Source organism: Aplidium turbinatum, chromosome 3, assembly GCF_918807975.1.
Source record: "Aplidium turbinatum chromosome 3, kaAplTurb1.1, whole genome shotgun sequence".
NCBI classification, from domain to species: domain Eukaryota; kingdom Metazoa; phylum Chordata; class Ascidiacea; order Aplousobranchia; family Polyclinidae; genus Aplidium; species Aplidium turbinatum.
In genome coordinates, this window is record NC_137474.1 from 44285806 (window position 1) to 44303483 (window position 17678).

At 42.0% G+C, this 17678-nt stretch overlaps 1 protein-coding gene across 1 annotated transcript in view; it reads left to right on the forward strand.

Annotated features, from left to right (window-relative positions):
• Nucleotides 1–838: 838 nt before the first annotated feature.
• The window catches only part of LOC145766853 (protein NLRC5-like), a 57725-nt gene continuing 40885 nt past the window's right edge, over nt 839–17678 (forward strand). Inside the window, exons 1-2 of the mRNA XM_082578554.1 lie at nt 839–920; nt 1487–3231. Of these exons, the coding sequence (XP_082434680.1) occupies nt 839–920; nt 1487–3231 (1827 nt within the window). The remainder of the gene's footprint in view (nt 921–1486; nt 3232–17678) is intronic.

Below are 17678 nucleotides of genomic sequence, written 5' to 3' on the forward strand. Positions count from 1 at the left end.
CTCTATAAAAATACTAGACTGCTGCTTGTAGAACTGCTGCAAGTGTAGTTAATATAACCATTAATTTTGTTCTTGAATTTAGATTAATTAATTTTCTTAATCTTTAAAACATTTCACAATGGATCTAAGACGCCCACCGCAATCAATTCTTGAGAGTTTTGAAGGATCATCTGTTGATCATCGGCAAGGAACATCAAACGTATGTTTTATTTTGTTTAGTGTTTGATGTTTGGATTGATTTGATAAAGGATTGATGTTTCAGACATTGAGTGCATAAAATTTTCAAACTGACACGTGCTATTACAGTTTAATCGAGTGCATTGTGATATAATGTCTGAACTCAATACCATAATTTTTTTTTCTAACTTACAATTTTTTATGTTTATCTTTTTATTAACTAAACACATCGATAGTTGTAGTGACATGCTGATGACGTTCATTGGTTAGTAATTTACACTTTTGAGCTTACCTGCCATTTGTTGTACTTAAAATAATTTTGTTGTTGTTGTTGTAGCAGAGTATAATACCTTTCAGGGGTATGCTTATATATCGATATAGCCTACGTCGATTGTTCCGTGTGACGTTCACTGGTTTGGTAAACTCAAAAGCTTTACAGAGCCTACACTTTATTTTATTTGAAATATATAAATTTATTTTTCAGGAACATACGACCACAAATGTTAGTAATAGTATTGTTAAAGTTGTAGGGGGCCAAACGGAGAATAACTCCTACCTAACGAATCATTCCTATCATACGATAGTCCACAATCCTTCTTCACAAAATTGGATTTCTGTTACTTTTAGCGTGATCTGCCTATTAGTTGCATGCCTAACATACATGTATTTTAATGGTGGTACTGGATTTGCTGTTAAACCTTTAGATGACACGGAACAAGAAAAAAACCATGCTTCAATACTAGGTTGGTTTTATGTGACCTATGATACTTCAAACGTTTCAAAGCAGTTTACTTTAAAATTAATTTTCCAAGTAAAGCAGGATTCACACCGAGCATACAAAACCGTCTCCTGAAAAATGGCGCATATTTGTTTCCTTTTACCGTTCACACCAGAAATTGTGCAGACAGTTTTGTATGCTCAGTGTGAATCCCGCCTTATAGCAGTGTAGTCATACTATGAAATCCTAAGTTTCTGCAGATGTGTAGATTGCGTTTCCTGAACAATTCTCATTGCTGCCTTATTATTGTATGATATTGACATGGTCAGCATTCTCGCAAAAACCAGTCTTCCAAATTCCATAACTCTAAAAAGGTTTAGATGTCCCAAACCATCGAATAACAACAATATACCTCATGGTAACTTTTGATTGTCATTACGGTTGATGATTTAATGCAAATGATTCAATACTTATTTCCCTTTCAACAGTGGTTTGACAAATCCAAATAAGTTATAATTTTTATCGCAAATTTAAAACCAACCTGACCAATCTTCTTTTTCATGATATAAGTATTATGGCTTTTTATTTCAGAGCAAACATTGCAAAAATATTTAAATAATCGAGCTAGAGAAGTTTCAGGGACCACATCATTGCCAATCGACCTTGATCTTTCTATCACATATAAAAGATTAGAATTGCAAAGTGGAGTTCAAAGATCATTTGCTGAAATTGACGACAGTGGACACTACAATAAAAGAAAAGATTTTGAAACAATTGCCCGGCGCCATCGACAGGGAAATATAAATTTTGAACAAATATTTGATCTTGCCAAGCAGGAAGCTGAGAAAGAAGCAGAACGAAGTACCAGTACTGTGGAGGCCCACACAGCATTTGTTAATCGCCATGGCAACACTGTAGCTCTTATAGGACAAGCAGGCATTGGGAAGACAACGTTGGCTAAAAGGATGGTTCAACTCATTCTAGATCATAAAGTCCTTCCAGAAAATCAGTATATTTTTTATATTCCGTTTAGAGAAGTTGACTTCTCATCCCAAATAACATTATTTCGCTTTATGATGACTGGTTGCGATTGGGAACATTCTGTTGAAACAGACAAAACGTTAATAAACAAACTTAAACAAACTCCTCATCTTGTATTTATATTTGATGGTCTGGATGAAGCAAACACTGATCAATTGTCTCATAGAAACTTAATTTCTGGTCTATCTGCCAATAAATTTGTAAAACAAATTTTCAGTGGTCAGTTATTTCCTTTGTCCAAAAAGTTAATTACCTCTCGTCCCGGACAATTCTTTGAACTTCATACGGACTACCGACCACATTTTGCAGTGGATATTCTTGGCTTAAATCAAGAATCTCAAGACAAACTAGGTAAGCAAATTTGCCAAGACAACTTTGAAAAAGTAACAAAATTTCTGTACAACCATCCTGATGTTTCAGCATCATGCTTTGTTCCTGTCCATAACATCATTACATATAGTGTTCTTAATAAGTCGGTGAAGAAAGATGGCGAAATTTACATACGTTCGCTGACAGATGTATTTGTTGAAGCACTTGGTCACTTCATTAGATCTGAGCATTTATCTGGAAATGCTGAAGAAGTTTGGAAGTTAACAAAGCTTGCATGGAACGGGTTCGTTAATCGCCAGATTATTTTCTCCTCAAAGGATTTCAACAAAATTGAGATAACTGATAAAACACTTCAATCATTTCTTTTTACTGCAACAAATAAAAGCATCAAGTTTAAAATTTTGGATGGGGATAAAAGATTCTATTTTTCCCACCTAATTTGGCAAGAGTTGTTTTCTGCAATAAACGCAATGTTTGTAATGCCACTGGATGAGTTTCAACAATACCTTCATAAACTCAACGATCCATTACACGAAGTTGTAAGCAAATTTATGTTTGGATTTACACATCCCGTTACAGCTAAAATTATTATTGAAATTTTTCCTCGTGGCCTTGTAAAGAACTTTTCCATCAAAAAGGAGAAACTTCATAAACGTGCTATGGACTTGATGAAAACATTTCGAACTGCTGTTACCGATGATTCCGAAGAAAACGCGTTGCTTCTTTTTAAAATTTGCTGTTGGGTTAAAGAAGCTGATGATGTCAAATTAACATCAACAGTAGGCGAGCAACTGCCAGAATTTATCCTTATTGAAAGCGTATCAATTCTTCCGATGGATGTTTCCTCTTTATTCCATGTTTTGCAAACAGCGAATAAGATGGTCACAATGAATGTTCTAAACAACATGTTTCACCAGGATAGTCTACAAAGGTTTCTGAAGGAATTGTCCACGTCACGAGTGCAAGTTAGTAAAATTTTTGCTCTTTACACGCCAACGTTCCCAAAATGGGAGCATGCTTTACAAAGACCTCATTTAAAATGGAATCTGCTTTACACAGACCTCATTTAATTTTTTTCTATTGTGGTTATTGTTGTTGAATTATTATTGTTTCAGATGTATTTGTTGAAAAAAGAGTATTTGCAAATTTTTCCTTTATGAAAGCCATGGATTTAGTCAAAAGCCATATTTTTTACCTTTCGAAAAAAAGTGCTTCTCGAAAACACAAATCACATTTTTTTGCGAAATATTTGTGTTTTTTATATGGGATTATTACTAATAACTTGTTTCTCTTAACATTTGTTTTATTATATTTAACATTTTTTTTCACATAATTAAATTTATATGGTGTTCTCGAAATGGGAACGTTGGCAACATGTGATACACAAACAACGGAGTTTATCTCAAAAAAGTTCTCACTACTTTTACCAACAGAACATTTTCACAGCTTGATGCTGTCACAGCTTGATGTTTTTACAGCTTGATCTTAAAGTGCCTCTGACAGGTAAATAAATTCGCTAAATTTACTTAAGATACCAAAAAGATGACACTAACAAACTTTCCTGACCAGCAAATTGTAAAAAATATCAACAGGCTACTAATTAAGTTACACGCTTGCAAACTTTCGTTAATTTCGTCGAATCTGGCACCATTCAATTGCCAAAATAAAAACGGCAACGCCGCTGTGACGTCACCATGGGTGAGAAGGATACATTCTTTCTCTGTGGTGACTTGGTAAGGTATGGTATGACTACTGCAAAACGTGAATGTGTGGGGCTCTGCTGAAATGAAAAAGTGAACTTATTATTACTATCAAGTTTAGATCAAATAGGTTGAGTTTATTTTTATCAAACAGCGTCTCACTTCCGTTGAAATTGCAGTTTTTTTAAACCCCTGTAGGGCTACAATTTTGATAACTTTTTAATTGTCCTAATCTGGCTATAGCCGTTTGCAGTGTAACAACAGTATCTCACAAACAGTAGGCTACCTTTATGATTGAGTTTATGCCTGCAAATTGCTGTTTATGTGACAGTGTTAGTGACAAAGACCGTGTGCTATCTTTTCACCCTTTCCCACAAAACAAGGTGCTGAGAAGAAAATGGTCAAAGTTTTCTTCAAGCGTTCGAAAGTGGGATGGGCCATACAAAACTAGTCGTATGTTCTCTTCACTTCACTGGAGATGATTTTGTTAACACTACTCAAGTAAAAATGAGCTTGAGTAAACTTTACATTTTGAAGAAATCTGCCATACCAATAGCATCTATAAAAGCACAGATGCAACCAGTTGCTGATGGTAATTCCAGCACTTCTAAACAACAACGTTTGCAAAAATGTACCCTCTTGCACAGGTAAAGTAGGCTTTTACATGTATACACTCTGCTATGTACGTAACTGTATAACTAAGATTTTGTTAACACCGGCACTGACAGCTTGCATTGCGCAAAGCTCAATGCTTGCAGTTTCAGCACTTTGGCAAGGTTTTCGAAAGTAGCCTACACTTTCTGTGGCTCTTTACGTTCATGGAAAATCGCCACACGGAGGTAGGCTATATATATACCTTCGTGGTCACTTTTTCAACAATTTTCCAAGTCCAGATGGCCGTTACAGCAGATTTCAATGTCCAACTGAAGGCACATTATGAGAGAGAGAGAACTTTTATTTATTTATGAATAGTGAATATGAATGATGATTCGTACGATTTCTTCATTTTTCACCTCAAGTATATTTTAGATTTTGTAGGAACGTATCCAGTACAGTTTTATTAAACTGAAAAAACAATAAATCTTGGAAAAAAGAAACCGCTTGTACCAACTCCGACCAAACTTTGATCCACAAATTGCATCTAGGAAGCATTTGTGTCATCCGTAACTAACGACGCCCACCCAGGATGACGTAATATCACCAAAGTCGTCTCAGAGCAGTGAAATATGAACTTTCGCCTGTGGTGGCGCTGCGGAACAGGCGTTTGATATAAATTTCGCTCTAACCAGTCGATCTTCGAGGTTAAGATTAAATAGTTCACTAAGCATAATTCTGCGCTAGGAAAAGCTTAAAAAAGTTACTATACTTGGATCCAACCTGTCAGGGGCACTTTAAGCAGAAAACACTTCTATGACGTGATAAAAGGCGAGTTCGAAATACACCAAGGCGAGTTCATTGATATTTAGAGAATGTCGATTGTCAAAGGAACGGAAAGAGCTTGCAGATGGCGAAAAAAAGACAAAGCATCACTGAGAGACCCAAAAGAACTGCAGCCATTCGATAAGGTTCAAGCTCATGGAGGGAAAAGCATGTTTGAGATATTTTCTTTGTTCTTTACTGATGACATGTTCTCTTTAATCGTAGAGCAAACAAACTTATATGCAAGTAGAGACAAGAATAGGATCTTCAAAGTTGATGAGGCTGATATGAGAAAATTTATTGGTTTACCGGTACTAATTATCATTGCCCAGTCAGCAAGCCCATATGGGCTCCATATACTATTTTAATGGGCTTGTGGGCATGTAGGTTCTATGTGGGTTTTTGCCATATGTGCCCAATATGGGCTTTATTGCAGAATGTGTTGCTAAATGACAAGGTGGAATATAAAACTTCCAATCTTCAAATTCTTAATCATATAAATGCACTTTAATAAATTTAGCCACATAAAATTATTGATCATGGGCTAAGCGTGAAATATTGATGGGCTTCCCACTTTGTTTATGGGAAGCCCATGGGCTGCCCACATTTTTTATGGGCAGACCATGGGCTGCCCACATTATTTATGGGCAGACCATGGGCTGCCCACATTTTTATGGGCAGGCCATGGGCAGCCCACATTTTTTATGGGCAGACCATGGGCTGCCCACATTTTTTTTGGCAAACCATGGACTGCCCACATTTTTTATGGGCAGATCATGGGCTACCCACACAGTGATTCAAAGGTTTGCGGGCAACCCATGCTAATATGATATACACCTCGATCAGCATTTGTCTAGACTTTGAGATTTTTTTGTTGTCTTAAACGACTTTTATTGATCTTTTAAACAAACACAAAATGAAATTGAACAAGCAAAAAATTGATTGAAAGCAATTAAGCATAGTTTTTGATTGGGTATATATATATATACATTGCATTGCGCAAAGCTCACTGATGCTTGCGGTTTGAGCACTTTGGCAAGGTTGGCAGTAGTACTATTTTTGGTGCTTACGTACCACAAATAGCAAAATGTCACATGGAGGGTATATATTAGGGTATTAGTGTAGGCATATTTGTAATTTCGTGTTTTTTTTTTGTTAAAAGCAAAAACTCACTTGTTTTTGAAAGAAAACATGATAAGCTTACAAAAAAATTAGAGTGGCATTTTTTCTGAACATTTTTGGGGCATGAAATCCAAGATGGCGTCCAAAATGGGGCACAACAATAATTATGCAATATTTTTGCAAGTATATAGGCTACAATTACAAATAAAATATCTGAATATATGTTTTCTGAGACAGGAAATCTAATAGAATCATCAAATTTAGGTTACATATATGACATACATGTGCCAAATTTAAAAATGTTATTCAAAATACCCCCCGCGCACCCGAAACGTATGCTAACCTACCTACGTAATTTTGTAATTTTACACCAAGAACTGTACAAACTTAAATGCATGCATTTTTCACAAAGAATACGCAACTAGAAAGCCAATGAACTGATCTAAATACAATGAAACTTGAATTAATGTACGATCCTTTAAGTCGTATTACACGCGAAAGATGTAAGAAGTTTTAGGCCTTCTGATTAAATGGCAGTTATCGATAACAACCGACATCTACGGAATTTATAATATTTATTGAATGTCAAAGAAAGCAATTCATCTTCAAATTGTCAGTCTTCAGTTATCACTGGTTGGATAGTTTTGTTTTTACAGCTGAGACCACAGCCACAGACTTCTGTACATGGAATATTGTTCTTGTGGCAGCTGCACCTTCCTTCGCATCCACGTTTACACCCGCACGAGTTGCAATACTGCTTTAGGAGCTGGTGGATTTAAACAACGATCTAGCGTGAAGTGACTTGAACCTGCATCAAACGTCCAACCAAATGCAGTTGGTGCTGGAAGGCAGGGGTGGGCTTTGCTAGCTTTTCTCCAAATCATGCATAAATAATGAGCCCGGCGAATGTGCAAATCTAGTGAACCAGAAGTTGGTGGGAGGTTTTCTCCTTCGGCTGCACGATTGGAGAAGAGGAACCAACGGAGGTCATTCACTTTCGTGTAGATTTTGGATCGATACAAAATACAGACAAAGCGTTCCAACTGCGAGCATACATCAACAGGAAGATCAGTGTCATTCCCGAGCATTGCGAGTGCATCCAAGATCTTATCATCACAAGACATAAATGCCTTGAAGCATAAGTCTTTGGTTCTGCCAGCAAATCTCCCTGTCATATCGGAACCAGTCAGAGCATGAAAACCTAGAAGTGCAGAAGCACACTTACAGCTCTCAGTTCGATACAAAATACAGACAAAGCGTTCCAACTGCGAGCATACATCAACAGGAAGATCAGTGTCATTCCCGAGCATTGCGAGTGCATCCAAGATCTTATCATCACAAGACATAAATGCCTTGAAGCATAAGTCTTTGGTTCTGCCAGCAAATCTCCCAGTCATATCGGAACCAGTCAGAGCATGAAAACCTAGAAGTGCAGAAGCACGTTTTGGTCCCAAGTTGTTGTATATGTTTCGCACACAAATGTCCCTCTTCAATCTGCCCTTTCCGGTAAGGAACGTTGTAAACCCGGGTAAGTGTGGATACATGTAGATGAGTAACAACAAGACGTCTGTGTCTGGGGAACTGACAACCAGTTCTGTTTCATTGGGAACAGTTAGAGCGTGCAGGACAATCAAAGTGTCTGCCTCTTCTTGGCTGTGAGTCAGGAGCGAGTCTGGAATATTAACATTGCCCTTGGTTTGTGTTTCCGATGTCACCAGTAGTTTTTTCAGTCTGTTGTTGGAGCTCTTGCTGTGATGTACAACCTTTTCAGTTAAATACTCGGTCAGTTCTCCTTTGGTGCGGATATCTGAGAGAAAGTCCTTCAGGGAAATATTCTGGATTAGAGTGTTGTCTTTGACGTGGTAATATGTTGACTTTCCCTTGGTCCTATTTGTCCGCATCTGTTGCTTGAGTGATGTTTCGATGTACCGGTCAAACACCAATCTGATCTCATCATAGGGTGTACCCATGTTACCAATTATCTGAAGAAAGGCTTCGGCAAAGTCTTGGCATGTTTTCATTTGTTCCGTTTTGATAACTGCGTTTACCATAGCCATCCCATCAATGATGATCACTCGGTGAGTTGTCAGTTCATCTGGTGGGTCCACAGTGGTATATTCAACTGCTGTGTCTGTTATCTTTAAGGGTACTTGGAATGAATGGTTATCGGACAGCTGAGTAACAGTTACCTCATTCCTGTCAACTTGTAGCCGTTGTCTATTACTACCGGTATCCAGCTTCTCAAGATGACGGAGAGTATTGATGCCTTATCATATGCCAGCAGGAGGGATCCATCTGAAGCAAACAGTGATCGAGGCACCACACCAAACTCATACGTTCCGATGCATTCCTTGAGGTCCAGCTCCGGTCGACTTCTTGATATTACAATGAACCGCTGCAACAGTCCTCGCTCTTCTTTAATTTTGATTACCTTGTCTCCCATGCTGATTTTTGCAATTGCATTGGCACTTTTGAATGTAGACAGTTTCTTCCTGGTCATTTTGTCCCACACGGAAAGTTTTCCTTCTACAAGACGTTCAGTGACGAAACTTTCGAAAATCTGTTGCCCAATCTCATCACGCCGAAGGATGTCGTTGGTAGCAGTTTCATTCATAACTGCTTTGGTGAGCAAATTATAAATTTCATCTTCGTCAGAGGATTCAAATGGGTTTCCATGCTCGTGAAATACTACGCTGAGTTTGATAGCATTTTGCGTTATTCGGGAGAGTTTTCCTCCTGTAAGCTCATGGTGTTGCGTTCTCTTTGCCTTACTACCAGAGTAATACTTTTTCTCAAAGTCATGCTGCAAATTTGAGAGTTCGGGTGCAATGAGAAAGTATTTGTCCAGTGACTTTTGATTCTGTGTAATTCCGACTATACCTCCAATAACCTTGAGTTCACGATTTTCTTGTTCAATCCCATGGTCTGCACCTATTGATGTGAATCCAGCAACACCTTTGGTTACGCAGAAATTCCCTAACATGAATTCTGCCCAGATCTCTGGGTGCTCCTTTTCTGCTTGCTGCATTGTAGAAATGTAAAGTGGTAAAAGGCGTGCATAATTTAAATGATCATGGGCAAAGAAGTACTTTATGAGTGATTCCACACTCTGCATGTGCAGCGATATGTCTCGTTGTCTGGTGGCTCGAACAAATTGGAGGATAGTCTCGAACTGTTTCATATAGTTTCCTATGAAGCGCTGAATCTTGTTTGCAGTGCTTTGCGATTGTTTAATCTTTTGGAAGATGTCCCTGGCTTCGAACATCTCGATTGTTTTTGTAACGGCATCACTGAGCATGTGTCTGCTTTCTGAGTCTTTATTGATGTCTTGCTGATAAGCTGCTCCCAAAAGACTGGAAGTTTCTTTCAAGAAAGCTACTTCACTGGGCTGAAGTTGCAAGAACTTACGAAAGTACAAACTGTACAAAGCAAGCAAGGTAACTGTGTGAGCTTCCAGTGCTCGATACATATGTTTTCCGCTAAGAATTTGTGTTACAGTTGTAGGTGAATACAGTCCAGCTTCAACCCAAGCTTGGTCAATACCACTCCCTTCTATATATTTACCAACGGCAGCCAGTGCCCAGAAGACGATGTGCAGCTCTCCAGGTCGAAACAAAAACTGCTTTTGTATGTCCTCACGCTCCATCCATAACTTCATGGCCATGTCGTACAATTGAAGATCAAGAGTTATTACTGTGATAGACTCTGGTCCCATTGCATGAGTGGCGATAGCACGTGCTCTCATCAGACCTGTAAATAAGGTGTCATACTCTGTTGGTGGAAAGCGTATTAGTGGTGGTACAAGGGAAATGTTTGTCTTAGAACCAGATGGTGACAACATGGAGTTGAAGGCTCCCCATGTTCCTGGAGTAGAAGAGCTTGATTTTACTTGTACTTCACTTTCTTTGAAGTCCAAACAGCCTATAATCCATGCCGTATCCTTCTCTTTGTTTGGCTCTGGGCTGGACCTGCAGGAATTCAGTGTGCAAAGACACTTTCTCTTTGTTGGTGTGGGTTTGTCACATGATAAAATTTCACAAGAAACAGCCTCTTCTAATGTTTGAGACCTTGTTGACCGATCGATAACAAGAGGTGTTGCTGGAAATTTGTCGGATGCAGTCTGATATACTGCAGTGACAGTACCGTGCAGAGTATTAATGCCAGAAGGTGTGGATTCGAGAAAATCTATGTTGTCCAGTGCAAACCAAACAAACGTATCGTTAGCTAGCCAAGGTGGTCGATAAATACCTCCCATGGATTTCATTTTTTCAAGAACAGCATTGGCGAGAGCTGCCTCTATTTCGAGTACCTTGTTGTACGGGATGGTAAGGTCTAATTTGTTTAACTTCTCCACAAGGGCCTTGGACCTGGTGTTTTTGTGCACATCCAGCCCTAAGTTGACGTTAAAGGGAGTTTCAATGCGCTGTTTGAAAGCGACATCATCATGTTTGGTTTCATAGATGACTTGCCGATCAGACTTATACGCACACACAAAATGCTGTGCCAGCACAGATGCACTTTGGTTAATAGATTCGGCCTTGCTGATTGTTTTAACCTGCTGTAAACCTTGGACAGCATGTTTGCAGAAGAGTTGGAGCAAAGCAGGCGTTTCATAATTACCAAAAGTTCCTTCGAATTTCCACGGCTTTGCGCTTGCAATGTCTCTTCTTATTACTTTAGCTGCTTTCAGAAGGATTTTCACATCTTCTCTTGTAGCAGTGGCTAACGCATCAGCTAGCAGGCTGTCCTTGGCTTTTGTAGAAAGTATTTGCTCGGGTTTGGTTTTGTCTGGAGGCCTGGAGAAGTGCACATCACTGATGTTGTCCAAAATCAGTTGCTTCAAGTATGGTTTGTATCGTGGGTTGTGGGGTAAAGGAAACCTATTGGCTTTTAGCAAACCAACATATGATCGTTCAATGTCGTTCATATTCAAAGCCGAACAGTTGGATGGGTCATTGATTTCGGTTTCTACCATGTCAAGCATCTCCAGGTCAGACACTAACTGTGCGAATTGAACATCCTGTTTTGGGGGTCTGCTAGATTTTTCTATGTCTCGTTTTGCATAGATTAAGCACCTAAGGTGGTACTTCATGTCCTCTGCAACTGCTGTAAGAAGATCAGATGAGCCTACAACATTGCTCAGTCTGACTTTCAAAAGTTCTCTATCTGTTTGTTGACCAATTGCTTTGAGCTGTGATCCCATGTTTTCAGAGGAGACATTGTGTAATGTTTCTGCTCTTTCTTCTTGACAAAGGACACATATCTCCTTATTAAAAGTCTGACTTCTGGTACATCGCTGTGATGTGGAAGTACTTGAAAATGCAGCGTCACCTTTTGGCGGTCGTCCTTTTCTCTTCTGTTTCACATCACTTACCGTACGTGTCGCTTGTTCTTTCTCATATCTGATCTTGGCTCGTTCAATGCATGTTTTATGTGTGAGATCCTTATAACATGTCTTGTGGTAAGAAATACCATACTGTAACAGTTCATTGGCAGACAAATCGTTCATGCGAGTCTTTAATGCAGAGAATTTGGTTTCTCCATATGAACATCGACGATCAGTTGTTGTAATTAGTTTCTTTACTGAAGGCAAAGAAGGCCGAAGCACGTAGTTCGTATAATCTGTTTTCTTGCTGCTCAACTGACAAATAAAGCATTGTTCAAAATCCACCATTATCGACTTCTTGTTAGATGAAGACTCTCCCATTTTAATTAGGCTAGGTTTGTCCTGCAAAAGTAAATCAAAAACAGTAGCGTTGGCACTGGGGTCCAGGGGGTACTTTTGGTACGGGGCCCGGAACCTTTCCAAGGGGCCCGGGAATTTGAAGAAACCACCGCGCACTGTTAGATAGAGGTCTACTGCAGTGGTTCCCAACCCTATTTCAGCCCAGTTCACATGAAATAATAAGGCTAATTTGCAGTTAAGACCTTTTTTTTAGAGAAGACATTTTTTTTTAGAGAAGACCTTTTTTGGAGAGAACCTTTTTTCTGGCCGGAGAATCTCATTGGTACCAGGCCCGAAGTTTCCTCTCAACGGCCCTAATCAAAAGTAAATCAGTTAGTTAGCGCGTGACTTCGTAAACGAAGAAGCTTCAAGATCAAGCGGCGCTGGTTCGACTCTCAGGGTATGCGCTTGAGCAACGCATTCTAAGGACTGCTCTCCATTCAGTGGCACCTAATGGATGGAATAATTCCCCAGCAACAAGACTTCAACAATCGGAAACTTCACTCTGTCAATCTCGGTGACCGGGCCTGCCAAATTCTTTCAACTCAATAACTTACTTCGGTCACAAACAACTGTGAGTTCTTCAATTTACTAAAAATATTTAACAGGCTGTTTCGCCCTTTACTCCAGTATCATTTCTTTGTTATTTTTATCCAGCAGCCTGAGTAAGCCTGTAAAAACCGTTATACAAGCTTGGGTTCTCTCTGGTAGCCTACTGTCATTCATCTATGACGTCACAAATTATAAAAAACAGCTGATTAAAATGATTCAATAAGCTTGCTGTATGTGCGTCACAAAGTAACTTTGTTACAAAGTATTTACGTCATAAAGCACTTTTTATATTTTTTACTGTGAATGAATGGGGCCAAAATTTAATTTTGGCCATTTTGATAGGGGATTTCAGGTCATTAGAGTGCACAGAAAAAATGCCACCCTAATTTTTTTTCATCTTTATAGTATCATCTGACAAAATAAAGAAAGTTTTTGCTTTTAACAAAAAAAATACACGAAGCCTTTTTTCGTGACAAATGTGCCTACACTATATAGTAGGTATAGTAGGGTATATATTAGTATTAGGGTATATATCTCTATGGCCAGTGTGCCTCACTAAGGAGACCAGAAGGTGGAAATGGTGTGCACTGTCGAAAAAAAAAGTGTGCACTGTCTGCAGTTATGGACGCTCTTGGCTCAAGCCGATTGAGCACTTCACTAGAGACACCTTGCTATGCATTGCGTTCAAGCCCTGTGGGTCATCATGACAAAAACAAAAGACATAACACAAAAGCATATTGCCTTTGTCATCTGACATTTCTACTCCTTCCAAACCACCTGCTACGGTCAGAAGAAAGAAGAACCAGTCGAGATCCTCTCTTCAACCGCCCTCTCAGTCGTCCTCGGTGGTAGGGATGACTGATTGCAGCGGTGGATCTCACTAGCACAGTACGGTCGTAAAACATCTTTGAAGAAGCTTAGACAGCCAAGGGCGTAACAACCCACCTTTAACCCGTCCCTCTCACTCATCTGCAACGGCCTGATGCCGGAAGAGTGATTGCAGCGGGAGATCTTTAGCCGTCCCTATCCGTTGTCCCACTCGCTCTGGGATGACAGGATTGCAGCGGCCCATTCCAAGACGACTCTGGGGTCAGCGAAAGCTACCCTCCCTCTGGCCGCTCCTCTCTGGCATCTCCGCCAAATGAGATGTCAGACTGCAGTGGCCCGTTTCCCACAAACATGTGCCCTTCTTCAAGCGGGCAACAAGAAGAAACACACACACAAACAAATTCAAATAAAATTAATTATCTACCAAAACGCGGTAGTTTTTGAGCTTGACCCGCCATCTCCTAGACTGCTCCAAGATCAGCAAGAGGAAAGTCGAGATAGAAAAAGAAAAAAAGAAAAAAAAAAGGTGTGCACTGTCTGCAGTTATGGACGCTCTTGGCTCAAGCCGATTGAGCACTTCACTAGAGACACCTTGCTATGCATTGCGCAAAGTTCACTGTTTGCAGATTGAGCACTTTGGCAGTAGTACTATTTTGGTGCTTACGTACCACAAATAGGAAAATGTCACTACATTGAACGATCCATCCAAGACCCTGTTGAACTGGTTAGGGAAAGTAAGATGAAGAGCTCCAGGCGGGCTCTTTGCAGTTTAGTGAACCTTATATAATTTTCGACCAGTTCTGCATTGAATTGGAAGAGTGGACCACTGGCACTTCGCCGCCCAAGAGGACACGTCCTCGCAAACCACCCTTCAATCGTGGCGCCCGGGCTCGCGCGGCTCGCCGTCGTTCGAACGGGGGTTCTCCTCGGTCGGGCGGCGGGGTTCGCGCGGGAACGGAGCCCGATATCGTAAGGGCGTGGGGTTGCGAGCCGCCTTCTCGCGGGACGCGAAGGGAACGGTCCGCCGGATCGTTGAAGGCAAAAACAGTGACCGTCGTTGCGAAATCCCACCTCAAGAAATTGAGGAGAGATTTCGACGCGACATGACCGCTCCTGAAGCTGGGAGTTGCTCGCAGATGCCCGAGTGGATGAACTCCCACCGTTACGAGCATGATAATGTAAACCTCTTCCCCGTCGATGACGGTAAAGGTCCCATTACGGCCCGGGAGGTGGAGGCGGTCCTCCAGTCGCTTAATGTCGGTTCCGCCCCTGGTTCTGACGGATTGTCCTACGGTATCTGGAAGACCCTGGACCCAAGAGGGAGACTCTTGGCCAGCCTTTTCAAAACCTGCCGGATCAACTGTCGTGTACAGGACCAGTGGAGAACCAGCAGGATGACATTCATATGTAAAGACCCTGAGGGTGACCTGCACGACGTCAGCAATTGGCGGCCCATCTCCATCTGCCGAAACATTTATAAAATCTACGCCGCCGTATTGGCCCGGCGCCTGCAGCGATGGGCGGTGGAGGGGAATGTTATCAGCCGAAAGCAAAAGGGATTCATGCCCACAGAGTGCGTCTATGAGCATGTGTTCATGCTCAACACCATCTTCTCGGATGCACAGTCACGCAAAAGGCCTGTGTCAGTTGCGTTACTGGACATTCGAAACGCCTTTGGCAGTGTCCGGCACGAATACATAGCCGAGGTCCTGCGTCATTTTGACGCCTTCACAGACCTTATTGAGTGCTTCTCCGACATATACGTCGACAACACCTGCACCATCCGCTGCGGCAATGGTGAAACCGACCGTATCCCTGTGGGGCGGGGAGTCCGTCAGGGCTGCCCGTTGTCTGGGCTGCTATTCAATTTGGTCATCGAGGTGCTCCTCAGGGGCATCCGTGACAAAACGGATTGCGGCTACAACCTTCCTGCCAAAGAAGACGACATCAAAGTGCGTTGTATGGCTTGTACGGACGACATCTGTCTCGTTTCTTCCGATCGCGAGCAGATAATCTCTCTTCTATCTGCTACTGAACCCTTCTCTTCCTGGTCCGGGCTACGGTTCAACCCACGCAAGGGTGGCACTTTTTCCTATGGGAAAGTGTCGGCGTCCCGTCTGCGGGTCGACCCGAAACCTTTCTCCCTTGCCGGGGAGGAAATTCGAGTCATCCCCAAAGGCAAGACGTACAATACCTCGGCGCTCGAACCGGTTACGCCTCGGACGCATCCCTAACCCAACCCTTCATCTCCACTCTGGAGAAGCACATTTCTTTATTGATGAAATCCTTTCTTACCCCAAGCCAGAAACTTCTGGCACTCACTTCTATCATTCTCCCGTCAGCGTCATACCATTTGCGAGTGCGGCGCTTTAGACAGTATGAGCTTCTGAAGCTTGATCGACTGGTTTTGCGTTGTTTGAAGGTGGCGTGGCGTCTTCCCAAGTGGGCCTGCAGCGCGGCGTTCTTTTACTGTAAGCCTGCATTGGGAGGTTTGGGCATCACGAACTTGTGTCGCGAAAGTGACACGCTTTCGCTAGCTCATGCTTTCAAGATGCTGATGTCACCTGACAGCATTGTCTCTGCCGTCGCTCTCGGGCAGCTCAGGCGTCATGCCTGTCTGAGGTTCGGCACTCCAGATCCCACGACTGACCACCTGGCCAGTTATCCCGGCGGCCACCCGTCGCCTGAACGTACGTTGGTCCGCCCGCCTGGATGGTGGCCTTGAGTTGGCCGCGGGGAGCTCCACAGTCACCCCTCCTGTAAGGAAAAAAATGGTGCCGACCCTCCATCAACACAATGACTTGTGGTGGAGGAGACAGTGGGAATCCAAACCTGACCAAGGCAAGAAGGTCAGTGCCCACTGCCTGTCCGGATTTTCAAATTCCTGGACCCGGCGCCCGGAGCTCCTGGATCACGCGGACCGAATATTTGCGTACAAAGCTAGATTGAATCTAATGCCACTTGAATCAAAACCAAGCCATGGCCGCCGTTACCTACCTGCCATGTGTCGTGCGTGTGGGAAAGCGGAAGAGACTCTCCCCCACATATTGAATCACTGCCCTACCGTGATGACAGTCGTCACGGAACGACACAATTCAGTATTAAGGGAGATCGTGGGGCACGTGCCTGCCAAATGGCAACCCGGGCTTTCCATAGATAATACGGTTCCACAGCACGTGGAAGCGGGGAGTGCCGATCTGCGTCCTGACATCGTCTTGCAATGCCCTGACGGTGCCACGGTCGTATGTGACGTCACATGTCCGTTCGACAACGGCGCGGATTCTCTTCGAAAAGCCGCCGACAGGAAACACGACAAGTACGGCGAGTTATGTGTCAACATAAAGGAAGACAGGAAGCGCCCTTACAGGGACGTCCATTCACTTCCGTTCGTCGTAGGCTCCTTCGGGAGCTGTGCCCCGACGAGCTCTCGAGCTCTGACGGCCTTGGGCGTTCCTGCTCGTGGGGTAGCAGAGGTGGCTATAGAAAAGTGGCTTCCTTCTCAATCGAAGGATCCTTCCGCGTCTGGAAAGCTTGGAATGCCGGGCTCACTTGTGGAGGGGCTAGTTCATAGAAAAGACTTCAGCGATCAGAAAATTATTCCCCAATAACAGAAACGTTGCAGCAAGTATCCGAGCGCGCAAGACAGCAAACCGTTTAGACGTCATAACCTTATATCAATTGTCTTAAATTCATCACCTTATATCATCAACTTATGTTTATAAACCAGTTTCATCTTTTTTATAATGCTCCGGTCTCATCAAACCCAAGTATTCAAAAATGAACAAAGGAAAGGAATAAAATGTCTCATGTACATTGTGAATCGAGACTGGTTTAACAGCAATTAAGTAACTTCAATCATCACTATATCTCTATGTATTAATCAATCAATTGTTTCGAATTATCTTACGCTGCCTTCGCCTCGTAACGCTGTTCTTGCCCGCTCGGATCAACCTCGCTCTGCTTTCAACGCATTGATCAACACGATCCCCTGATCAACTCGATGCAGCCTCAAAATTTCCACCGCAATTTTCTACTTTTTCCTGGTAATGTAGCCTATCAGTGCCTC